At 37.1% G+C, this 27718-nt stretch overlaps 1 protein-coding gene across 1 annotated transcript; it reads left to right on the top strand.

Annotated features, from left to right (window-relative positions):
• cds2 (CDP-diacylglycerol synthase (phosphatidate cytidylyltransferase) 2) lies at positions 1–27718 on the top strand. Its single transcript, XM_055162009.1, has 13 exons — positions 1–221; positions 6267–6409; positions 7744–7840; positions 8359–8456; positions 9742–9881; positions 15998–16056; positions 17046–17128; positions 18425–18512; positions 18597–18665; positions 19742–19894; positions 21068–21187; positions 21331–21434; positions 24967–27718. The coding sequence occupies exons 1-13, from the start codon at positions 150–152 to the stop codon at positions 25100–25102; spliced, it is 1362 nt and encodes a 453-aa protein (XP_055017984.1). The 5' UTR covers positions 1–149; the 3' UTR covers positions 25103–27718.

The raw sequence follows: 27718 nt of genomic DNA, 5'->3' as shown, positions 1-27718 counted from the left end.
TGTACAGTTTATTTGCTCAGTTTAGCACTGCCCAAAATATAGCCCAGAAGAGGATCGGCTAACAGGAGCGCCCACTGCCCCCAAACCAGTGCCTCTCTCGGAGTCACCGGCTCTTCACAGTAGTCGTCGCTGAGCCCCGGTTCGCGGAGATGACCGAGCTAAGGCACCGTGGAGCCAAAGACTGCGATCCGACCCTGGAGCAGCAAGCGTCCGAGGACAAGGTACGGGGGTCTGCTGCGTCGAAGCTAATGCTAACAGGCTAAACACGGGCTCATCCAACAGATAACCAGATCAAACTAGCATTACCTGGGAGATATAATACGCCATGTTGGTGTTTTGGTCCATTTATTGTTATTTTAGTGATTGCCACGTTACGAGATGTTAAATAGTTCGATTTTGAAGGCTTGTTACAAATTGTCCGCCAGACTTCAAGCGTTTAGGCGATGATTGGTCGAGGTAGTTTACGGGCTTCCTGTGTGTATTTCCGTTTGAAAACAAGACACGACACGCAGAAATCTTTTCAAATGTATAAAATACGACAATGAATTGTTTTGTGTTAACCAACCCGATATAAAATAAAGGTCTTAAACTATTTAGAAATACTATTAATTTATAAAAACGGGACACGTACTTTTATTTTTAGCTTATTGACTGTACATGGTGTGATTGCTTAGGCATGTTTGGAATGATAAGCTAATCAATTTAAAAAAGGGAGTTAACATCGTCACACACGTCACAGATGATTCATATGATCGTTTTATTCTGTATTCTATTTATATATTTGCATTTGTATTATGTATGTATGATCTTATCCCATACAATTTCACGATAGCTCAAACAATACTCAATGTTTGGTTTGATAGCCCTCTTGCCAACCTCAATAATACAGCTATTACTGCCCCTCAATTAAACTCAAGGGAGGAGAAGCTACCATTTGTACGTCATTATGTTTCTGTAGGGGGCGTGCAGACTGATGCTGATTATGGCTGTGGGGATTTATCTAGGACGAAAGGACGAGCAGAAAAGATAATTGGAAAAAGCACTAAGAGCAAATTTATGTGAAAGCAGATGCAGCCCAAAGCACAGACGAAATGATGGACGAATACAGTCACTGAGTAATGTGTAATAAACAAAGGCATATTGATGTTGTCTGACAATAATTTTGAAACTGGATGCCTGGAAATGAAATCATGGTAATTGCTCGCTCGGCAATTAGTTGTTTTTTTTCCATGAAAGTGTTGTCACAATACTACAATTGCAGTAGATTGCACTGAAGAGTAGACTCGAAACCCAATGCAGATTCTAATACCACAATGAAAATTAATAACACTCTTTATTTAGGCAATAGAATGTAATTTTTAAGATTAAATCATGGTACTTTCTTTTATATTACCATGCCATCTTATATCTATGTAATCCTTCAGTGATCCAGGCAGGTTCCATAGTGATCCATGGGTGTATACTAGTCTATATGCTCTACAAAAAATGCCACTATGTAAAACAATGCATATAATGTTATATATAATAACAGGAATAAGTGCTTGTATAGGGTAATTTATAAAATATGCATGGAAGTGAAATAAGGATTAAGTTCAAGTTTTTGTCATTCATAATGTCAGTTGTGGCAATGCTTAGTTAAAATGTTCTAGTGGCAAACAAAAATGTGATAAATTTGTTACCTTCACATGACTGTTGTGTTTAAGAGGAAGTCATAAAAATACTGAAATAATGTCACTGCTGTCACTGTCCCTATACTGACTTATTGTTCAATCTATGAAAGTTGGAACAATATTTTTTAGGGTTGCATACTTTTTCTTTGCACTACTGGAACATTTGTGGTAAATTTTCGATGATGCAATAAGATTTAAACCATAAAAGTTTGAATGAATAACTTTATGACTATGAAGTATTAAATGTTTCAGATTCTGCTGTTTATTTATTGCAGCTCATGGTGCAAGAATATTGTAGATTTAGAATAGTCTTGTGGTTTTAAGGAGCATTGTGTAAGGTCTATGGTGAAGGGCCATCACCTGCTTGTTTCTATGGATATGTCATTGCTCTGCCTGGAATATTCCACAGTATGATATTAAACAACTCTGTCTTACATTTGTTCAATTACAGGTAGTATATTGCTCAAAAATACACTGTGTAACTCTTCTGGTGGAGGGTCCGTCAAATGTTTTTACCCATAGAAATGCTACTGCTTTGTCTGGGATTCTTCACAGTATGGCATTAAACCTTTCTATCTTCATGTAGACCAAACAAGACCAAGCTACAGGTCAGATCGGTGGTGTGGCAACTCCGCTCAGTCAGAATGCTTGTTTTTTTCTGGGAATTTTTGAGCAATAAAACCAGATCTGTTTAATGTCGTACTGTGGAACATCCCAAGCAGAGCAATGACATTTCCATAGAAACAGGAAGGTGACGGACCCCCTCCCGAAAAATGTTACATAATGCACCTTTAATGTCTACTGGGTTATTTTGAATATTGTGTTGCCACTGGCTGTGAGGAAAGCACCAGAGTGAGGGGTGTTTTTTTATGGAAAGCGCCTATTTTTAACCTCATCCTGAATGACGGCCGCGTATCCATAGAAACCAGCGGCACAGAGCGAGAGAGGGAGGGAAGGCGAGCTGGCTCTAGCAGCTGTTTGGAGCTGGGCACACTGCTCTGTTTGTACACAAATAAAGAAAGACTATGTTGTGGAGCTGTTCTCAAGACACTTCACTAATTTCCATTTTAGATTCATTTCATTATATTCTGTATGGCTCATCTGTTTGAAGTCTCTCGCAATGTCATCATGAAAAACAAGCCTTTATCCCCCCCAGAGCACCTAGAATCAATAATGTTCAATACTAATTTGTTGTTTACTTTGAGTTTGAAACACCATTTCACCAACCCACCTTAGATTAGAGAAGACGTAAAGCAGTGTTTCCAACTATTTGCTCACTGACAATGCCAATAAAATGTATTTATTATTATAAAACTCCTTTATTATCAGACAATGCATGGGCTCTCATAGTGTATTCATTGTCTTACTTGTTGTCTAAAAGGTCTTGTAAAATATATCTGTTTAAACTACATACTTCTATTACATAAGAGATTCTAAGATTTGACTCTTAAACCATCATTGCATTTATGGCTGCAATAAAATCACAAACAACTAAATATTCTGTTGTATTCCTATTAAAACTGCTAACCCTGTAGTTTAGATTCATACAAACATGTTCTGAAATTTGAATCTTGTATTAGTTTGACAATTCTCCTGGACAGGCCTAAAATGTGATCTTTGGACTGAATAATAGGGATGGGACAAGATCTCGTGAGGCAAAATTGCCCCAAGATTGTGCATACATGCTGAAAATGATCTTGTCTTTTTTACCCCCTGTATTTTTACTACTGGATTGGATTAAAAAAGATTAACTAAATACTGGTGAGTTAAATTTTTTTGAGAAGCTGTAATTCTACAATGACAGCAAAAATATTAAATAAAGTAAATCAAAAATGGTGAGCCCAAAATTGGGAACTGGACTGCACAATTTATTTATTATAAAGAATGTGAAAATCTCGTCTTGCCTCATTCTCGTAGTTCCAGTCTCGTGCCTTGTGGAAATTGTGTACTGAATAATATTAAAACATTTCCCAAATTTAACTGCAATCCCAAAGTTTATCAATTTGTCAATATTTTTCCCAAATCATGTAACTCTAATATTATTTTTTTCTGATTTAAAATATGCCCGTGTAATCTAATACAAATGGCTGTATAAGAAAGAGCAGTTCTTTTCTTGAATCTTGGAGCTGTCACATGACTTACTTGTGGTCATCTGCTTGATACACTAGCTGAGGATTTACTTTGCTTTAGAATCAGTCCCAATTTGGTCATTCGTTGGTTTCAGAGGGGTCAGTGACTGGAGTGGGCAGCAGGGGTGAGGAGAGAGCCACGCTTTCACTAATGAGCTTTTGGTGTTTGACGATATCCATGTTTTGATGATCACAGTTGCCATGGCGAGGGAGACTCTGTGATTTGGGGTCAGGAGAGAACAGATGGCTGGGACAAGGCGACAATATGGACTGATACGATTTGGCAAAGTTTAAATCACACAGAAACCACCACATAGAGCAAGTGTTGACGATTGTAATAGATTTTTTTTCAGATTGTCGACATAAGGAATTAAATTTTTGCGATTATAAATGTGTTTTTTAGCCTATTTCCGATTTTACTCATTAGTCTGTTGTTTAAAGAGCCCATATTATGCCATTTTTAATCAGTGTTCTATGTTGTTTCCTCATCACAAACATACCTGGAGATGTGTTTTGTTTCATTCACACGTTTAACACACAAATCCTGCGGTTCTTCACTCAAACAGAAAACACTTTTCCACCTTGTGATGTCATGTGGTAATACAGGAAGTGCCCAACTGTTTTATAGACTCTTAACACTTCTCTAGAATCTTGTGGATCAATTCAGCTCTGATATTGCCAATCTCTACTGCACTGAAGGTAAAAGGTAGCTGTTAACTTGAAAACTACCACTGCACCAGTGTTGGGAGTAACGCGTTATAAAAGTAATGAATTACTCTAATGCATTGCTTTTTGCTGTAATGCAGTAATGTAAGGCATTACAGGGAAAAAAAATTTAATGTTTTACTCAGTACAAATGAAGTGGAACAGCAGAACTCCATGCTCCACGGGGAGAAGACCAGCTGACGCCCGATCGCCAAGTTCTAGTCCTGGTTTAGTCCTAGTTCAGTTCTGGTTTAGAACTGGTTTAGACCTAGTTTAAACCTAGTTTAGACCTAGTTTAGACCTGGTTTATTCCTGGTTCAGTTCTTGTTCAGTTCTCGTTTATACCTAGTTTAGTCCTGGTTTAGTCCTAGTTCAGTACTGGTTTAGACCTGGTTTAAACCTGGTTTAGACCTAGTTTAGTCCTGGTTTAAACCTAGTTTAGTCCTGGTTCAGTCCATATATGGCGCAAAAGTTCAGCATCTTCACAGTTATTTTGGTGAGAGTAACTCAAAAGTAATACAATAGTAATGTAATGCTTTACATTTTAAGTGAAGTAATATTGTAATGTAACAAATTATTTTGAAATGACAGTAACAAGTCATATAGTCAAGTCAAATAACACATTACAGCTTTAAAGTAACTTGCCCAACAGTGCACTACACCGACCATTGATCAGTGGATATCAAAAATTAGACAAGTTTATACAGTGGAACTGTTAACGGCTCAACGGCATGACATCACAAAGTGGAACAGAGCATTCTGAGCTTTGGAGATATAAACAGTTTAATAATAAAGTATTACTGAAACATGTGAATGGTACGAAACACAACTCCTGGTCTGTTTTTGAGGAGGTAACAATATTATAACATGACTTAAAGCTCACAAGAGTCCTTTTTAAACGATCTGATGCACTGGAAAGAAACTGGGATTGACACATGGGCACACAAAGACTGGGGCTGTCTAGATACTGGTATGAAATATTGACTAAATTTTCAATATTTAACCAGTACCGATCAATGGGAAGAGCCTCCAACCTCACAGATTTCCACTGTATCGTCCATCCGGCTCACATCTTGGTTCCAGAGACATTTCAGACCCAGTTTAGGTTTTGCTGGGGATTGATTTAGTTCTGTTTAGTACCAGTGTCCAGGCTGTAATCAATCAAATGTCATGTCATATTGTCTTTTGAATCAACTGATGCTTTGTAGCAGGGTTCAGACTTAAAGGTGCACGGTGTAACTTTTTGGTTGGGGGTCCGTCACCTGCTTGTTACTATGGATACGTGATTGCTCTACCTGGAATGTTCATTAAACAGCTCTACCTTACATTTATTGATTTTATAGCGATTTAGTGATTTTATAGCTCAAAAATACCTAGAAAAACTTCAATTGTGACATTCTGACTACAAACTGGGTTGCCTCTCCACAGATCTGACCTGTAACTTCTGGTTTGGTCTCCATGAAGATAAGAAGGTGTAATATCATACTGTGTAATAAAACAATAACTTCCCCATGGACAAAAGAGAAAAGTTACACAATGCACCTTTTTAAGAGGAAGAAATTGAAATCTCTTTGTGTTAAAAAGAGAGATTAAAAGTCTGTATCTTTATGGTCATGAAATCTAGATCAATCAATAATTAAAATCAACCATGATGCCCTACCAGTCCCTTGTTATAGCTATCCCAAGTTTTTCCAACATCTTATACAAAATGCACCGCTCCAAATGTCTATAAGCCTTGTATCTTTTCTTGTGTTGTTCTCAGGGCTCAGACAGCGAGCTGAAGGCAGAGAAGGATGGAGTGTCTGACAGTGAGTCTAAGCCCGATACGGGGGTCCCAGAGGTGCCCGTGTCCGCCGATGACACCCCCGAAGTCCTCAACAAGGCCCTGTCCGGTCTCTCATCAAGGTACAAGGAGCTTTGGCATCACACAATGATCATAGCATTATTTTGTCAAGGAATACATCAACAAACCACAAATTACAAAATGAATAGATCTAAGAGAGAAAAGAATAGTAAAAGGATTAAATTTTTTTTTAAGTTTCACAATGGGGAATTTACTACAAATATTCAAATAGAGGAAAACTTGCTTGCAGTTTCATCTAAAATATCATTTTCACTTTCATTGCCAGTTTCAAAGTATTATTAAAGAAGCTGTAACTGTTTTTTAATTAATTTTTAACAATTTTTTTTTAATTTTTATATAGTAAATATATAGTTGTTTTTTTATATTCTGTAAAAGCAGCTCTCAGGGTCAAAATGATTAGCTTGATTCATCAACCGGTTTCACCTCATAGAAACTGTCTGACCTTGCAGCATTAGGATTTGTTCGCTTGATGGTAGGCGGGTACTTTTTCATTTAACCAATCGCTGCTATTTGGTTGTGACATATGTAATGCGCTGCTAACGGGGCTAACTGGTATATTAAGCTTTTCCCAAATCCCGTAGGAAGAAGGACAATAATGTCTTTCCCCATGATAAAATTCACCAAACATTCTCTTTGTTCTGGCTTTAAATCCTTGATCTCGGGAATCGTTGCCAACACAGAATGTCTGGCTTCGTCTACATCCATCTCGACCGTTTTGTTTACTGTTGTACTGTACCACAAAAGGGACCCAGACATGGCTTCACAGCTCACTGGACACTGGAGAGAAAGAAATTGAGTGGAGGCACAAGGTAGCGCCAGCCTGGCTACAAAATAACACCACTGTTTGCTACTTGTAAAGTACTTTCACTGTCTGCAAACCAGAAAGTAAGGCTGGTGCTCTTTTAGCAAGCTATTTGTTGTTAGCATCACAATGACAACAAAATGTATTTGTGAAAAGCAACGGATGGTAGAGAGGTGTTACCAAAGTGAGAAATACATTAAAACTGAACACAGTTCTGTCCTGTTTTCATGTTTTTAAAGACCCAAACCAGGACCAGCACCTTTTAAAAGAGTTAAGAGAGTTTAAAAACTTAAGCATCTATGGTAACTCTAAAATATAACATGTTGTTTAGAATCTACATCTAAAATTCTGGTGATCACAATTTTAAAGGTGCATTGTGTAACTTATCTGGTGGAAAGGCCCATGGATTGTATTATTTACTGACTAGAATTTTGAGCCTTCATAAGTTTTCCAGTCTCATTATGTTGTAGAAACTTAGATGTAGCCCCACATGTAAATTTGTAACTCAAGAAAGGTCATGTAAACATAACTGATTTGATTCTGTTTAACTTCTATCCGTTACTCTTTCCCCAGGTGGAAGAACTGGTGGGTGAGAGGCATCCTGACACTGGCCATGATCTCCTTCTTCTTCTTCATCATATACCTGGGGCCTATGGTGCTCATGATGATCGTAAGTATCCACATGACTGCTGCTGCTGCTTCTGTGTTACAGACTTTAGCACCACACAGAAGAGAATCTGTGAGTGAATTATGCTCCAAGGAAATGTGTCATGTGTCAACAGATGTAATCACCTCACCAACCACTTTGTAATTAGTTTATACTGTACAGCTTTAACCATAAGTCACGCGTGAGACCAGTTTAACTGTGTCAATATTATTAATGTCATTGTCTGTGAATGCAAAATGAAATGCCGAATTTTAGGATTAAGTTCATAATTACAGGAGTGGTCAGTGTTAGGCCTTTACCTTTTATTAAATTCATAACTAATTAAAAGTAATTTGAAAACTCCATTACAAGTTAATATGCTTCTTAATTTAGGGATTGTAGGAGTTTGTGCATGTAACTTATCACTTTGCCTTGAATGTTTTACAAAGCATTAACATTCCCATAGAGACAAGAGGGTGGCGTGTCTCCTCTTGAAAAGCTTATAAAGAAAAGTTATTTGACAGAAGTCTTTTTTTCTGCAGGTCCTGTGTGTCCAGATCAAGTGCTTCCATGAGATCATCACAATCGGATACAGTGTGTACCACTCCTACCACCTACCCTGGTTCAGGACACTCAGCTGGTGCGGCCAATCACCTCTTTCCATCCTAAATATACACAAAATGTTTTTTCTGACTTTACTTGTGTTTAAATTCTTACTGTTTCCTCTCCATGTTCTACTTTGTTGCAGACATCCAGAGGTTTGTTTGTTGGTCTAACACTAGATTTAGACGCTAGTTTTGACCCGGTCTTGATCCAATCTACAAAATAGGAAACTGTAATTGATTTTAGCTGTAGCTTTGATTACCATAGCGTGCCTTGAATCTGAAAAAGCTGGGATATTTGCAACTTTATAATCACATCATAATTAACAAAAATTGCCATATACACTATCAGGCAAAAGTTTGAAGACACCATCTCATTCAATGTTTTTTTTTCTTTGTTTACCACTTTCTAAATTGTATATACATATGGAAGACATCAAAAAATATGATGCAAGATATTTGTTTTATGTAGTAAACCCTTGGTCTTCTCTCAGTGAATTTTTTGACAAAATCTCCTGAAATGGTTTTCACTTCACAGGTGTTCCATGCAGAGTGCACAGCAATGATCAAAGCAAAGGGTGGCTATTTTTGAAAAAATTAAAAGAAGTTTGGAGCTATTTTGACATTTTTAGTTTACTAAATTCCATATACAGTATGTTCATTTACAATTTTGATACTTTGGGCGAGAATCTACAATGTAAATAGTCACGAGAAGAAAGAAAAAACATGATTGAAAAAGTGTCTCCAAACTTTTCTGTAGTAGTGTAGTTTTGTGGAATAATTTGACCACAAAAAGTTGGCAATTAATTTAAATTCCTTATTTAAAACTCCAGAAAAATGTGTGCAGAGAATGAGCTAACTATTCCAACTTAAAGGTGCATTCTGTAACTTTTTGGTTGGAGGTCCGTCACTTGCTTGTTTCCATGGATATATATCACTGCTCAGTCTGGAATTTATGTACAGTATGACAATAAACCGCTCTACCTTATTCAATTACAGGTGGATTTATACCTAAAAATACTTCAAAAAACAGATATACTGACTGTGAGTGGGTTGCCTCTCCACAGATCTGACCTGTAACTTGATCTGGTTTGGTCTCCATGAAGATAGAAAGGTTTAATACCAACATCTCCATGGAGCATAGCATTTGACGGACCGTCCACCAGAAAAGTTACACAATGCACCTTTTAACCGACAATATTGTGAAACTCAAATATTGTATTGTATCCTGACATTTCCCAGGTTTTTCAGCAGGTGTAGTGATCCTGATAAGTTGCAATAATGATGAGACCTGCCTGTTCTTGCTCCTCTGTTTGCCCTCAGGTACTTCTTGTTGTGTGTGAACTACTTCTTCTATGGGGAGACTGTCACTGACTACTTCTTCACACTGGTGCAGAGAGAGGAGCCACTGCGTATACTCAGCAAATACCATCGCTTCATATCATTCGCCCTCTACCTCAGTGGTATAAAAGAAATTAGTTTTTATTTAAATTTTTTTCAGAATACCATACTATAATCTTGTACATGCACCTTAGTTTAGAACATTACTCATTCCTACTCGGTCACAGCGACTTATAGCCACACCTTCCCTGGGACTAACTGACTAATATGTAGTTGCTTTTCTGCACCAATTTACTGCCATTCACACATTGCAAAAGGAAATCTTATGAATTAAAGGATACCTATCATGCAAAATAGATTTTAATCATGTTAGAGCTGTTCTCCCCTCTGGAAGTTGTATTTGTGCTTGTTTGAGTAAACTTTAATAATTAATTTTTATGACACCATATCCCTGATCATGCCCTGTGTTCACCACCACCGGCGTACGCCCTCTGTGACATACTAACTTTGTTCTACAATTTTATTTTGTCAATCAGTGATACGTGTGGCATTCGGCAGTGTAGTGTAGTAATTTTGGTACGAATGGGGAAAAAAAATTGCTGCCTGCCAGTGTGATGCAGATATCCATCGAGTTGCCAGTGTTGTGGATCTTTTGGTGATATGTCACATGGGGTGATGTGGGCGTGGCCCTGCAAGGACCCAACTTTAATAAGACAATAATTTAGTTTTAAACAAGGTATCCATGTTTCAGATTATTAAATTATTCCCAAGGTACATATGAGGCACAGCGGATATGTCAGCACGTTTGAGCGTGAGTGTAGCAATAAGTGCGTCTGTCTGCAGAGATTTTCTATGTGTGTGGTTTGAGCCATGTACACACCAGCCCCAGATTCGTAACACCGTCTCTTGTTTGTGTTGATGTTTAGGGCGACGCACCACATCTTTCTTAATGGTAGTCTGTGAACTATTTCTTTAATTAAATCATTTTAGATGACTATTAGATTTGAAATGTATAAATAATAACATAATGATCCATTTGTACATTTGAAGTATATAGCAGGCTCCAGCACAGTATGTGATCTGTAAAGGTTCTATATGACACAAAACTGACTCTTGTGAGCTTTAAACCATGTTACAATGTTGTTACCTCATTGCAAACATACCTGGAGTTGTGTTTAGTTTCATTCACATGTTTTAGTCATCAAATATTATTAGTCTCCAAAGCTCAAAATGTTCAGTTGCACCTTATGATGTCATGTAGTGGTAAGTTAACAGCTGCCTTTCACCTTTTTTTCAGTAGAGATGGGCAATTCCCGGTCTGAAATTATCCCAGTGATTCTAGTGGAGATATGAGTCTTTAAAACAGTGAAGCAGTTACTGTATTACTGCATGACACCACAAGGTGGAACAGAATGTTTTCTGTTTGGGAGAAGAACTCAGCTATGCAGTATTTGTGTAAACGTGTGTGCTAAACACACCTCCATGTATGATTGTGATGAGGAAACTAAATTATAACATAGATCATAAAATAGTGTAATATGTGCCCTCTAAATTTTCTTTTGCAATGGAACCTACCTGGACGACTAAGGCATTACTCAGCCGCTATTCACACATTTACACCAATACACTCACATTTAAGTACGATGAATGGAACAGTCAAACGTTACAAATCGTTATAAATCATCATTTCAAATAGGAATGTGCAATCAATTTGAATCAAAACACAAATTGTAATTGTCAATTATCAGCTTTGGTCCCTTTTTAATGGAGAGATCTATGGCCAATTATTTGTCAGTAAAAGCATTTGGTTTGGAGAAGAGTCCAGACCCAGGAACGATAAATAAATGTTAAAATTGTCTTTGTTTTAAATATACATTTTAAAAAAGATCAGTACAAGGAAAATTGGAGAAAAGGAGATTTGTTTTTTGTAGAAAACCTATTGCCCCCATCTTACATTGGCTAACACAGAGCCTGTTGAGTCCATATAGCTAATGGCGCATGAATAATTGATGTGTTTTACTTCAAACCAAAGCAAAAAGCATTAAACATTACCCTGAATACTTTCCCTATTTGCATTCATGTTTTACTGGAAACAGTCTTTCTACTTATATCAGGTTTGTGACATGAATGACGCATCGCAACAGTGGAAGACAAAGAATCCAGTGTGCCTTCAGTTACATCTCATTTATTTACTGTGATTTGACTGCCAGACCACATAAAATGCTCTAGTGAGTGGATTTGAGGACACAGAATCAGCACTGAGTCAAGGGCCCACATTGCACTGTTTTCTGATATGTTATAAATGAATTTTGTGTCCTCATCACAAACAGACCTGGAGCTGTTTTTATTTTATTCACACATGTTTAACACACAAACCCTGCAAATTTAGGAATTCTTCTCTCAAACAAAAAACCACCTTGTGATGTCATGTGGTAATACAGGAAGTGCTTCACATTCTAAGGAATGTGTATCGAGTTTAAAAACAAGTCTAAACACCAATGTACTGAACTAATGGTAAAAGGTGCGGTTAACTACTAAACTACCACTTTGTGACATCACAAAGTGGAACAGAGTATTTTGAGCTTTGGAGAAGTAAACAGACTATTTACACATCTCCAGGTATGTTTTTGAGCAGGTATTTAAAACATGGCTCACGAGAATCAATTTTGTGTAATATAGGACAACTTAAAGTGGAACTAAATGTCCATTCCTTGTCAAAGCCTGATCCCGTTAGATCTCAGAAGCTAAGCAAGGCCAGGCCTGGTTAGTACTTGGATGGGAGACCACTGGGAAAATCAGGTGCCACAAACTGTCCTTATGTTTTTAGGCAAGACACTTCACCTCACCCACTTTGCCTAGTATGAAAATGATGCGTGCATGACTGTTGGTGGTGGTCGGAGGGGCTGATGGTGCAGATTAGCAGCCTTGCTTCCGTCAGTCTGCCCCTACAATAGAAATTTACCACCATCACCGAGTGTGGAGTGAATGAATAATGCTCTGTAAAGCGTAAGCGTCCAGAAAAGCCCTGCATAAAACTGATGTATTATTATTATTATTATTATAAACAATTATAAACACTGAATCCACTTTTTTGCTAGTGTAAATTGTGTTTTAACAGCATTACCTGCTGTCTGTAGTCATCTTTTGGCAACTTTAATGCAAACTAGGTAAATTTGCAGCTTTCAGGTCAAAAATGTTTAAATCTAAATATGTGCTGCTCAGTGACTTTTTCTGATTTCCAATACTTTGTCACACTAACACTAACGTATATTAAACAGTTTAATAGTAACATTATCGCAAAACAAAACACCCTTAGCTAATATCACACCTTTTTCTCATATTATGCATTTAGTTGGGTTTGTATAACAGTAGTCGTTCACATTACCCTGTGACCTACTTTGTTTCAAAACAGCTTCTTGAGAATCATTTTTTTTTACCTTGAATGGTCTGAGAGGGTGAGAAATTCCTGAGTTTACTACTGCTTTTTATAGAAACAAGAGGGAAGTTATACTGTACCATCTTAGGTCATGGACATATCTGTTGTTTATGCAGAAGTTGAGTCATTGCCATTTGAAGTACAGAGACCTTAGTGCAGTTACAGTTAGATAAAGGTTCACTATGTAACTTTTCTGCAGTGTTTCATAATATGGCATCAAAGTTATATATTTTGCATTTGTTAAATTACTTGAGTTTGTTCATTCTTATTGCAAGCAGGGTCACCGCTCCACAGGTAAAGGGTAGCTGTAATCTACCACTATATGACATCACAAGGTGGAACAGAGAATTTTGAGCTTTGGAGATGTAGACAGACTAATAATAAAGCATTACTCAGGTATGTTTTGAGGAGGTAACAACATTATAACATTTCTTAAAGCTCACATGAGTCAGTTTTGTGTAATATAGGACATTTATAAGTCTAAAGTCATACTGCAAAAAATGTCCAGGGAGGGTTTTTTTGTGGGTTTATGTATGTGTGTCATCAGGAAGTCAAGAAAATAAAGTTGTGGCTTTTCAACTATCTATTCTAATTTAAGGCACTGTTTCCTTTAGCCGTGGTAGTGGATTTTGTGCTGGCGCCAAACAGGATGTGGTGGCAACTGAAGTCACTTTCGTCGTCTGTTCACATCACTCATTTAAACTGCTGCCACTATTTGCTTATATGTGCAGAAAAATATTACACTTAAGACTATTTAAATAACTAACCAAAAACAGAGCATATTTTCTAGTGTAGTCTCCTTTGTAGATTTAGTTAAAGTTGCATTGTGTAACTTTTCTGGTGGAGGGTCCCTCACCTGCTTGTTTCTTTAGATATGTCATTGCTTTGCCTGAAATGTTCCACAGTGTGTACACATTAAACAGCTCTACCTTACATTTATTCAATTACAGCTGGTTTTATAGATCCAAAATACCTAGAAAAACAGCAGGGATTCAGACAGTGAGCAGGGTCGCTTCTCCGCAGATTTGACCTATAACTTGGTCTGGTTTAGTCTCCATGATGATAGTTTTAATGCCATATTGTGAAACATTCCAGACAAAGCAGTAACATCTCCATGGAGAAAAGCATACCATCAGAAAAGTTACACAATGCACCTTTAAGTTTGATTCACTTATTAAACCATTTCCATTTTTGTTACAATTTCTCTGTATGTTTTTATTTGGCTCAGCAATGTCTTTTCCTGTCTTATGTTCAATTTTTGATTTTACTATTAGTATTCATTTCCTCAACACAAACCATATAGAATTTTGATCAGTGCCATTTACTGTATTTTCCACACTATTGGGCGCACTCTTAAGTCTCCAATGCCATCAAAAAATGACTGCACGCCCCGCAGTCCAGACCCAGCACGACTTCAGTAAACTACAAACCCGCACCAACCGCAGCACACGCAAACACGCATGGAGCAGACAGCGACCGCGCAGTGAAAAACACCCACAGCCACACTCATCACTCCACGCGGACGAGGAACAGAACGGAGGAACGAACCGAAAAAGCGAGTGCAATGTGCCACTTCTAGACACAACTGAACAACTGAGTCACTGCGAACACACCAACAATCCAGCGGTCCCAGACAGCACCCTCCCTACACGCCACCACTGAACAAAGCCCAGAGTCACCGTGAACGCGCCAAACAAACAAAACCACTCACCCATCCAACTGTTGTGTTTCATTTAAAGTCCAATGCGGTTTATTTGTGAAGAAAGTTTGAAAATAGACCATGTAGTGATAGTGCGCCTTATAATCCACAGTGCCCTATAGTGCGGAAAATACGGTAATCAAAAACAAGTGCTTTTTTTTTTCACCAAAATCTGAATTCTTTTCAGCATTAAATAGTAGTACTTTCTTTTACATTACAGTGCTGTTCAGGTAGGTTCCATAGTGGCTACTCAGGGTTTAATTTTCATCCTGTAAATGTGAAGTTTTAGTTTTGACTCCTGCTCAAATGAGGATCTATGTTTTGATACTAGTTTTAATATCCATTAGTATCAGATTATACTCTTAGCTTTATTTATTTTGTTTTATTTTTTGCGTATCGTTGACTAGGGATCTGACAGTAACCGAAATATCGTGACATTGTATCCTCAAAGTTCTCACAATAATATCGTGCACTATCACAATATATCGAATTACAAGTCTCTTTGCTTAAATGAAGAGATATGCTGCAGCAATAGCTTAAAAAAACAGAGGGAACTACATAGATCATGATTCTTTGCTCCATTTCAGTGAAGACTACTTGAAGAAATAACAGTTCTAAGCATTTTTAAGTCTTAGCTCTTTGGATTAAGTCTTATCAAGGCATTTTAAGAGAAAAAAGTAATGTATTTACAGATTTTTCAGCCAAATATCATACAATGAAATTGTGAAAATATCGTACTGATAGATTTGGATATTGTTACATCCCTAATCATGAACCTTCTCACCATATCTTGAGCCTTCCCAAGATATCGCAATAAATATCGTACCATGAGGTTCATACCGTGACGATATCGTATCGTGAGACTTGGATATCGTTACACCCCTATCATTGACCATTAGAAATGACTTAATCTCAGTATCTGTTAACATTTTTATCAATTGCACAGTCCTACTTCTTGACCAAGTTTGCCCTTTGTAGTATCCAGTCTTTTATACTCCTTTCCGCTTTGCTCATTAAGTAAACAGATCTATCAGCACTGCCTTTGTTGTATTTACACAGTTGGCTGTTTAAACACTGACCATATTGTCTTTGTGTCTCCGCAGGTTTCTGTATGTTTGTGCTCAGTCTGGTGAAGAAACACTACCGCCTGCAGTTCTACATGGTACATTTGCTCTGGATTTTATTTGCCAACTCAAATTGAAATTGCACACATAATTCTCCTTCGAAATCTCTTATGTATAAAACTTGTTCTCCCTGTAGTTTAGACCTCTACGAACATGTTCTGAAATGCATGGATATTAGTTTCAGCTCATATTTCAGTCAAATGTGAAATGAGCTGTAACTGATTTTTATTGATTTTGTTCATTTTAAACGATTTGCAGTGGTCCAAAGTTATTCCTCACTTTTTCTAACTCCTTCTTAATCGTCCAAGACAAGTTTATAAGCCCTTTTCACAACTGTTAGTGGGGTAAAGGAGAGGCAGACTTTCACCATCACACTAATGCGAACAACAACTAGCATGCTAACAGAACACCAGCTTTACTTCTTGGTTCGCAGATGCAGTCTCATTTTCTCCTTAAGTGCTGCTTTTACAAATTTTACTTTATTAAATCAAAATCCTGAACATGTTTTAAAGGTGCATCGTGTAACTTTTCTGATTGGAGCGTCCCTCACCTGCTTGTTTCTATGGAAATGTCATTGCTCTGCCTAGAATGTTCCACAGTATGACATTAAACATCTCTACTTTACATTTATTCAATTACAGGTGGATTTATAGCTCAAAAATACATACATGAAAACATACATAAAAACAGGCATTCTGACTGTGAGCAGGGTCGCCTTTCCACAGATCTGACCTGTAACTTGGTCTGGTTTAGTCTCCATGGAGACAGAAAGGTTTAATGCCAAAAGAGAAATGCATTTGATGGTTGCTCCATCAGAAAAGTTACACAATGCATCTTTTTAAAATAAGTTAATAGTAAGATTCTGTTCAAATGTCTTATTATGTTTTAAATTCTGTATTTTTGCTTTTTTTTTTTCATTCAAAGTTAAAATCTTATCAAAGTTAATTCTAATCTACAGCCCAAGCATTTAAAAGTGAGAGTGACATGTGATCTGAGTTGTTTATTTCTGTTTTTCTTTTGTCCACAGTTCGGTTGGACTCACGTGACTCTGCTGATTGTGGTCACTCAGTCTCACCTCATCATTCACAACTTGTTTGAAGGCATGATCTGGTAAGCCAACACAAACAAATGTGTAAACACTTGTAAGGCTCTACAAACCTGCAAAAGAAAAACTCACTTTTCATGATACTAAAACAATAACCATTGAGGCATGTGAAAAAGAAGAAAGAGATTCACACTGCAGTTCTCTGAAGCTCTCAAATTTTTATTGCAGTGACACCACTATGTGATGTTTTGGGTCAAGCCCTTCTTCAGTGAAATAAACATTTGGGAGCTTCACAAAATGGCAGTGCGTATCTTTCTTCTTTTGCAAAATTTTTGTCTTTGGACCTAGCACACGGTTGCAATTTTTTTTTTGGATGTGCATGTCTCTATCTAACAGCTACACAGTGAAGGAAATATTATAAAACAAGTAAAAGCTACGGTTATCAAAAGTATCAAAAATCAAATATTAAAACTGATATATATATATTATATACATTTGAGCAGGTGTCCATCTAAGAAAGTTACATTCACAGGACATAAATGAAGCTTTCCTGAAGCTTTATAATGATCTTGAGCTGTATCAGAACAAGTATAAGAGCACGTAGACTACCGTATTTTCCGCACTATAGGGCGCGCTCATAAGTCTCCAACCCCATCAAAAACCGAATACGCGGCCCGCAATCCAGAGTGCCCTATACTCGAATCCACTCGGGTGTCCCAGCAAGACTTCAGTAAACTACAAAACTGCACTACCCGCAGAGCACGCAAACACACACGGAGCAGACAGCGATGTGCTGCGAAAAACACCCACAGACACACTCATCACTCCACGCCGACGAGGAATGGAATGGAGGAACACGCCGACAATCCGTTGGTCCCAGACAGCACCCTCCCTACACGCCACAATTGAACAAAGCCCAGAGTCACCGTGAACACGCCAAACACAGTCCAACTGATCCATCGAACTGTTGTGTTTTGCTTAAAGTCCGGTGCGGTTTATTTGTGAAAAAAGTTCGAAAATAGACCATTTAATGACAGTGCGTCTTATAATCCAGAGTGCCCTGTAGTGCGGAAAATACGGTAGTATACACCCACGGACCACTACTGTATAAGAGCACATGGTAATACAGAAGAAAGTGGTATTATTTAATGCTGAAAATCACATTCTGTTTTTTAAAGAATCATTGTGGTATCAGAATTGGTATCTGGTATCAAGTATTGAGCCTATTCCTTAGTACTGAAATCAAGTTTGAGGTTTTAATACTGTGACAACACTAGTAAAAGCTTAAAAAAAGCGAGCACACACACACACAGATACATACATTGGTATCCATCTAAATCTATGCCTCCATGTTTCCAAAGGTTCATTGTGCCGATCTCCAGCGTGATCTGCAATGACATAATGGCCTATATGTTTGGATTTTTCTTTGGTCGTACGCCTCTCATCAAGGTTTGTTATAATTTTAGTAACAATTATATATATATTTTGTTCTCATTTGGAACAATATTAACAGATATGTCTTGTGTTCTGCAGCTTTCTCCTAAAAAAACCTGGGAAGGATTCATTGGAGGATTATTTTCTACCATTGTGTTCTGTGCTTTGGTAAGACTTTTCATCCATATACTGCTTAAAGATGCACTATGTAACCTCTTTGGTGGAGAGCCTGCTACTTGCTTGTCACCATGGAAATTTGATCACTTTTCCTGGACTGTACTGCAGTATAGTATTAAATATTAAACTGATCTTATAGGTGTTTTATTCCTTAAAAATATCTTGAGAAACACCTCTTTATAGAGTAGATCTCTCCTGTAACTTGGTGTCTTGTTAAAGATAGGCAAGTTTAATGCTATTGTCTGGAACATTCCCTTAGAAAAATGTTATAGTACAGCTTTAAGTTTCATTTGTTAAGATTTTAGTAATTATTAGGGATATAATGATATCCAAATCTCACTTTATGATATTTATTGGAATATTTTGAAGAGGCTGATAGAATTGTAGATGGGACACTTTTTTGCTTTTAAAATACCTTAACAAAATTTTGGTGTGAATTATTTCGATCATAATCCCAAGAATTCAAGTAAAAAACATATCTCTTCATGTTGTCTGCACTGAAATTAATCATGGGATATGTAGTTTCTGATGTTTATAAGCAAAGAGACTTGTAAGTTGATATATTGTCACAGTCCATGATATTATTGTGAGACTTTTGATGATACGATATCACAATATTTCAGTTATTGTTACATCCCTAATATTTATTTTCAATTGCTTATTATCACCAAGTTTTATAGTACAGAAAGCACCAGTATTCGATCAAAATTTATTTTTAAATGTGTTTTTAATGGAGAAACTTAAACATTTTAGTTTTAACTGGTCCAGCCCACATTAGGAATAATTATTGACTAGTTGAAAAAAAATCTAAACCGACTTGTTTACTCCTGAAACTGTTGTCAGATGCATTTTTTTGCAGCAGTATATAACAGTAGATAGGCAAGATATGCATAACAACAAAGTTAATGAAAGGTGGTTTTAAAGAGCTGGGGTTTCAGTGCTATTTACTTTCTACCAACAAGGAGTAAAATACATATACATTAAACGCTACACTTGCTACAAAAGCAAGTGCCACAGGTCAAATGCCATATTTTGTTGTTGCTCACTCTCTTGTTTCTCCTCCACAGCTGTCGTATGTGATGGCGGGGTACAGGTACTTCGTGTGTCCCGTGGAGTTTAATAATGACCTGAACAGTTTCCAGGTGGACTGTGAGCCTTCAGAGCTGTTCCAGTTACATGACTACGCTCTGCCCTCCGTCCTCGAGTCTGTCACTGGATGGGTAAACAGCATTTCTATGTTTTCATGTCCAATACTGAATTAACTGCAATGCCTACAGTAAAACAGCAAAAGTTACCAGTTTGATTATTGAAATAGTGATTGTCCATAGAATTGAAGTGAGGATACCTGTTACCCCCAGACCTTGCTCCTCCTCCCCCCTCACTCTCCTCTTTAGTCCTCCATGTACTGCCTACTTTAGAAGCTTTATTTGAAGTGCATGTGGGTGGAGTTTAGGCTTTTAGTCCAACTTTAATATAAGGATAAAATGCGTTTTTTCTTATTTGATCATATTTTTATACAAATATCTCACTAGAAGTAGGGATGCCCCGATACCAATACTGGTATCGAATATTGGTGCAGAGCCGGAAAAATTGCAGTATTTCAAAGTTCAAAAAAGTTTATTGTCAGTTTTTCCATACAAAGATCGTACAAAACACATACAAAGAATCAAAATTGTGTTTCTCACTATCCTAATAAGTTAATAATAAGGCACCAGACAGTCTTTTTTGGGGTATCGGTTTCATATCAGTTCCATGATATTGGTTCAGTGTCGATATCCTGGTTTTCCTCTTTACTGACTGATGTAGGCCTAGGACGTCTCATGGAGTGTGAACTTTAAGTCATACAAAGCTGTTCAGTAGTTACTTGCAAGAATCAGCACAGTTACATAACACAATCATATATATTTTGTCAAATGTTAACTCTATTTGGAGAAAAAAAAAGCCAATTTTTAGTCTCTACACCTGTATTGGTTAATATCAGACATCAGCAGATACTTGAAGACATAGTATCTATTAGTATCGGAACTGACAAACCTGGATCAAACCTCTGACCAAAAGCATAGATGATGTCCAAAAATATAAACCTGGGCTGCTAATTTGAATTTGGGTGTACTAATACTTGATTTTTTGCCCTGAAAAACTGTCAGGATATTAAAAATCTAAAAACACAATAAATAAAGAACAATTCAAGTGCAGTTTTTACATGTAAAACTTGAATAGGCCTGGCCCTAGGTTTAAAACTTTTATAATGATATTTTGGTCCTGTGAGTAAAAAGGCTTGGACTCCTCTAATGTAGACCAACTAACTAAACAATGCTAAATAATATATATATTTTTTTCTATCAGAAAGACATTTTATTGACAATGAATTGAATAAATTCTTGTCTCCACAGAGCACAGTGAGGCTCTATCCATTCCAGATCCACAGCATCGCCCTGTCCTCCTTCGCCTCCATCGTGGGACCCTTCGGAGGATTCTTTGCCAGCGGCTTCAAGAGGGCCTTCAAAATCAAGGTAATGTGAAAAGTCGACTATGGGATTATACTTTAAATGTTAACCATGTAACTTTTCTGATTGGGTGTGTCTCAACTGCTTGTTTCTATGGATGTGTCACCATAGAGTCCCTTTAATTCTTGCGTTCCTGTCTCTGTTTTCAGGACTTTGCCAACACGATTCCCGGGCACGGAGGAATCATGGATAGGTTCGACTGCCAGTATCTGATGGCCACTTTTGTCAATGTTTACATCGCCAGCTTCATCAGGTACAGCTCTGCGCTCACGTTTCAGTGACAACAAGTTTTACATTTGAGTCAGTGTTGTAACAGAACATGTTAAGATTTACATTTATCTACAAATAAAATATTGTCAGCAAGGTTCTTATAACAATCTGTATAAAACTCACCTTTTGGTTAACACCCCTAAAATGTCTGAAAAGCACTGGATTCTAAGCAATTCAAGTACTTTTAATTTTCAGTGCTTCTGGGTGTGTTGGGATTTGCAGAATTTTTAAAAATCTGGATTCTTGAAAGACTGCATTTTAATCACAACCACAATACTTAATTCATTAAAAAAAATGTGTAGTTTTCTAATTTATTTACGTTGCATTACAGGATTACAACATAAAACAATGGCTATTAGCTATTGAAAAAGAGATGCACCAGTCCAGCTTTAAGTATTTGCAGATACCTGATCCCAATGGAGGAGACTGAAAACAGCTTTTATTTCCTTTAAACACAAACAGTGGATGATTAAGAAAAAACAACCCAACTGTTATTCGTGTAACCATTATTCATCATTTAAAGTAGCTACAGAACAGCTTTGTAAAAATAGTTTAAAGGGACAGTTTGGAATTTTGAGCATAGGGCCTCATTTCCTAGTGAGCCAGAGTATTAGCCTGCCAATAAAACAGTTTTACCCACTCCACAAAACACCTGAAGAAAATCCGTTATTACGCCAGACTGTCGATGTAAATGTCTGTTTTTAATAGAATAATGTTTGAAATAAAACTAACCTTGCATCACATGAATCGTTCCATGTTGAGGGAGTATTTTCTCATATATCAGTCCGCCGCTGCCAGACTTTCTATCAGGAAATACAACTCACTACTGCTGCTCAGACATAAATCCTTCAAATACAAGGTTGATTTTACTTCTAAAATTATTCTAACGACACAGAAATTTTCAGTAATGGCTCCTATATCTGATACCTGTATTGTATCGGTGCAACCCTAATAGAAAACACCTTCTAACTGCTGCTTAATTGTAACGGAACTGTCATTCACATGGAAAGGAATATTCATTAAATTAAAGAATTGATTATCTAGACAAAGATTTTATTTTATTTTTATTTTTTATTTAGATTATAAGGACTAATATGGAACAACAGCAGAAAGTTAGTGTGTCAGCTAAAGAGTTGCCATTTTTGGTATTTGCCTGTAAAAAGTCAGATTAACTCACAAGATTCACAAGTTTAATCTGTCTTTACACAGAAAAGGGAAACAATGCATTTATATAAATAGTTACATTTTACCGCAGTCACAAGACACAACTGTATGGGAAGCCATGCAGTTGTGTCTTGTGACTGCAGTTTGGGTTAGATACATTACAGGGATACGTAATAGTTTTGAGAGCTTTTGCCATGGCCACTTTTTAGACAACTAATTGATCTGCAGGGCATGTTTTTAGTCTTCTACAGCCCTAGTTTACAGCAATGTTGTACCATAAAGGAGCAGGTAGAAATCACTCCACAGCTGGCTTGTATTTTAATTAAGTTGTTTTAGATTTAAGAGGTGGCATTATGCAAAATCAACTTTCTATGATGATATAATATTGTTCCCTCATCAAAAACATGCCTGAAGAGGTTTTTAATGTCTTCCATGCATGTCTTAGTAACTTAAAAGTACCTCCCAGGCCCAGTTAGCTATAATATTCTGTCCCATAAGCCTATTTCACCCTCACACACAACAGTTCTCCATAAATATACAAAAGCATGATACAAAATAATGCACTACCGCTTTACAAACCTGATATGATGGGTAATATTTTCATTAGAGGGATGTGCGTCAATTGTGTTGTGATAGCGCTTTGAAGGGGGAGTTACTAAGCAAGGAGAGGAGGGACTGAAAGTGTCAAAAACTAAAGTGAAATTTATAAAACATGTTAATACATTGTTTTCAGTAAATTTAGCATTTTCAAAACAATAAAAGATAACACGGTTTTTTAAATATGTTAGCAGTTAAAACGACATAGAAGTATTGTCTCTGTTATAATAGTCCACAGTTGTCTTAGATTATACCTACATAGCAGATGAATGAGTATAATATGACTTCTTTAAAGGTTCTATATTACACAAAAATGTTATAATGTTGTTACCTCATCAGAAACATACCTGGAGTTGTGTTTTGTTTCACGCACTGCTTGAGCAATTTCAGTGCTTGAGTAATTTATTATTAGTCTGTCTACATCTCCAACGTTCAAAATTGTGATGTCATGAAACATTTCGCGTTAGTTTTCGAGTTAACTGCCCCTTACATTTTGTTTAGTAGAGACTGGCATTTCCAGGTAAGGCAAGTTTATTTGTATAGCACAATTCGTACACGAAGTAATTCAAAGTACTTTACAGAATATGAAATACCTTAAAATCACAATACAAACAAATCAAAACATAAATAATGATCATAAAATTAAAATTAGAGAGAAGGGTGCAGAATGAAAACCTTTCAGTCATATGCACTGTTAAACAAAACAGTTTTGAGCCTGGATTTAAACAGCGTCACAGAAGAGTCTGTCTCACATGTTCAGGAAGACTGTTCCAGGTTTTAGCTGTATGAATATGAAACACCAACTCCCCTTGTTTAGTTCTGACTCTGGGCACCAGCAGGAGGACGGTCCCTGAGCTCCTCAGAGTGTGAGATGGTTCATATGACACTAACATGTCACAGATGGACTTTGGTGCTCGGCCGTGGAGAGACTTGTACACAAGCAGAGCTGCATTAAAGTCTATTCTCTGAGCCACAGGAAGCCAGTGCAGAGACCTGAGCACAGGACTTATGTGCTTGTACTTCCTAGTTTGAGTCAGGACCCGAGCTGCAGCATTCTGGATGTTCTGCAGCTGTCTCACAGTGAGCAGGCTGTTACAGTATCTAACCTACTGGAGACAAATGCATGGATAAGTCTCTCCAAGTCTGCTTTAGTCAGTAAACCTTTGATTTATGTTTTTAGGTGGTAAAAGTCTGCAGATGTTATTGATTTCTTGCCTGATTTGAAGGTTTTCAAGAGAGAGACTGAAGGTGACTGCTGACACTGTCCCTTTGTTTCTGTGGACCAAACACTATGACTTCAGTCTTGTCTGAGTTTAGCTGGAGAAAGTTGTTTTGTATCCACACCCTGACCTGTTGGATGCAGTGGCAGAGTGAGTCCACTGGTCCATAGTCCCCTGCTGCCAATGAGACGTAGATCTAAGTGTTGTCTGCATAGTTGTGGTAGGACACATTATTGCTGTGTATTAACTGGCATAACAGCAGCATGTAGAGACTGAACAAAAGGGGGCCCAGGATCGACCCCTGGGGCACCCCACAGTAGTTTATAAACCCAGTGGATTAGTACATGACTTCAGGTGTTTGAAACGATAACTCAGCCTAAATATGCAGGGTTTGTGTATTAAATGTGCTTGAATGAAACAACACAACTCCAGATCTGCTTTTATCGAAGAAACAGCACTACAACACAGATAAGAAAATAGCGCAGTGTGGACACTTTTAATAATACATTTTTCGTTTCTCCTGTGTCTGCCCAGGGGCCCCAATCCGTCCAAAGTCATCCAACAGCTCATGGCCCTGCGCACCGACCAACAGCTGTACATCTTCAACGCTCTCAAGGCCCATCTGATCGAGAAGGGCCTGCTCCCGGCTCTGGAGGAGGTCATCGCTTAAATCAAACCTCCCCCCACACACTTACCCGACCCTACCTTACCCATCCCTACCACACGAGGGCGCCATGATGACAGCAGGCCACGCTAAAAACACTCTAGCCTCGGGTCGAGCCATTTTCATTTGCATTTTGTTATGTGAACTCTTCCACCAGTGTTGTTTGTGAATTTTTACTGTACTGACACATTTCCATTCAAAACTTCTTAGATTATTTTTATTATTTTTATATCAGAGGTGGGTAGCAGTTACATATACTCAGTTACTTTTACTTGAGTAACGTTTTAAAGAAATTCTTCTTTTCTATCAGCATACTTTTACTCCTACTTGAGTAATATTTTCATCGAAGTACAGTACTCTTTTGGTTACTACAACTGACAAAAGCTTTAAGTTGACGACAATTTGAACATTTGTGTATTGTTTTTCTTTTTTTTCAAAATTTGTGCATTAACTTCAAATTAAAAATCAGATGTGAGGTCCAGATAGTTACTCTTACTCGAGTACTTTCTCCAAATATTTTTTTTATTCTTACTCGAGTTATTTCTTGGACCACTACTTTGTACATCTATCTTAAATAATTTGTAGTAATGTTACTCTCACTCGAGTACTATTTTTTTGGCTACCCACCTCTGTTTTTTTTTTTTTGACAAACACTGAATATATTACAGACTTTTGTCACCGGGTATCTACCTAAAAATGGCGTGTTTATTTTTATTTTGATTGTATATTTCTTTTAAAAGCACTGCTCTGCCAACCTGCTGTTACCCAGATGTGCCGCCAACGTTACCTTTTAAGTTACTAAGATGTGATTCTTTATATTTATACATAGATGGTTTTATATGGGCTACTATTACGTGTATCTTAAATGTCTGCGTGTGATCTGTGTCTTATGTGTGTTCCGCGTTACCTTTCATTCTGTACGTTTTCGCCGCCATTTCGTTATTACAGCCAAATTTGGTCGCGCTTACTTCCTCGCCAAATACAAAACCTGGTGAATATGATTATTATTTTCGGTTATTGTACAAAGTGTAATGCTGTCCCTAGTTTATGTCAATGTTTTATTTATTTTCTCAAATCCTTAAAGGTGCACCGTGTAGCTTTTCTGCTTGTGTCCATGGAGATGTCATTGCTTTTACAGGAATGTTCCACAGTATGGCATTATCTATCTTAGAAATGCATTTATTCACTTACAGGTGTTTGTATTGTAAAAAAAAAAAACTTAAACATTTTATTTCTTACCTTTGCTGGATTCAGTTGCTTGTCTCCGTAGCGATTTATCTGTTTCAGGTTATACTCTGGAATGTTCCACAGTATGGCATTATCTATCTAGGCAATGCATATGTTAAATTACAGGTGTTTGTATTGCAAAAAGATATTGAAAAACGTATTTTTTACCTGTAATTTGACCTGGCTTCGGCCTCTTGCCTTGTCTCCATGGCGATAGATCAGTTTAATGTCTTATTATGGAATGTCCCACAGTATGACATTATCTGTTTTGCACTGCATATATTCAGTTACAGGTGTTTGTATTGCTAAAAAATTATTTCTTACCTGTAACTTTGCTGCTTTCAGTTGCTTGTCTCCATAGCGATTTATCTTCTATCTATTTAAGGTCATACTCTGGAATGTTCCACAGTATGGCATTATGTATCGTGCAATGCATGTATTCAATTACAGGTGTTTGTATTGCTAAAAAAAACCCTGAAAAACATTATTTATTACCTGTAATTTGACCTGGCTTCAGCCTCTTGTCTCCATGGTGATAGATCAGTGTAATGTCATACTACGGAATGTTCCACAGTATGACATTATCTGTTTTGCATTGCATATATTCAGTGACAGATATTTGTATTGCAAAAAATACCTTGAAAAACTTATTTTTTACCTGTAATTTGACCTGGCTTCAGCCTCTTGCCTTGTCTCCATGGTGATAGATTAGTTTAATGTCTTACTATGGAATGTTCCACAGTATGACATTATGTATCTTTCATTCATTCATTTACATGTGTTTGTATTGCAAAAAATACATTCACAAACATACTTACTTTCTTACATGTAACATGACCTGGCTTCAGATTCTTGTCTCCATGGCGATAGATCAGTTTAATGTCTTCACTGTGGAACATTCCAGTCTTGCATGTATTCAGTTACAGATGTTTGTTTGTATTTGAATGTATTTTAAGCAGTATGTTCTTTCTAACTTGTAACTTGACCTAGTTTCAGATCCTTGTCTCCATGGCGATAGTTTAGTTTAACGTCATAGTGTGGTCTATTCTACAGCAGAAAAGTTACTCAGTGCACCTTTACACCTTTTAATATACCCTCCATATGGATTTTGTCACTGCCAACCAGATAGATGACAATCAAGGGGTAGTCACTGTAAAAAAAAAAAAAAAAGAAGCTATACACATTTTTTAGTTGAGTATATTCAAGACCAGTGTTAATCTTACCAGGTGAAGTATAGAAGGTAAAACTCGTTGGGTTAACAGTATTCAGTTCAAGCTGTTGTAAATTAATTTCTGGAGTAACCTTATTTGCTATTTGTTGTGTTAAAGATTTAATATTAACTGCTATGACCAAAAGCTTTCTTGTTGCAGTAATTTATTTCAAATTCTATACAAA

Source organism: Boleophthalmus pectinirostris, unplaced genomic scaffold, assembly GCF_026225935.1.
Source record: "Boleophthalmus pectinirostris isolate CB_2022bp ecotype Guang Dong unplaced genomic scaffold, ASM2622593v1 HiC_scaffold_4, whole genome shotgun sequence".
In the NCBI taxonomy this organism is placed as follows: domain Eukaryota; kingdom Metazoa; phylum Chordata; class Actinopteri; order Gobiiformes; family Gobiidae; genus Boleophthalmus; species Boleophthalmus pectinirostris.
The sequence above is the reverse complement of the archived record's forward strand: the minus strand, read 5'-3'. Positions and strand labels throughout refer to the sequence as shown.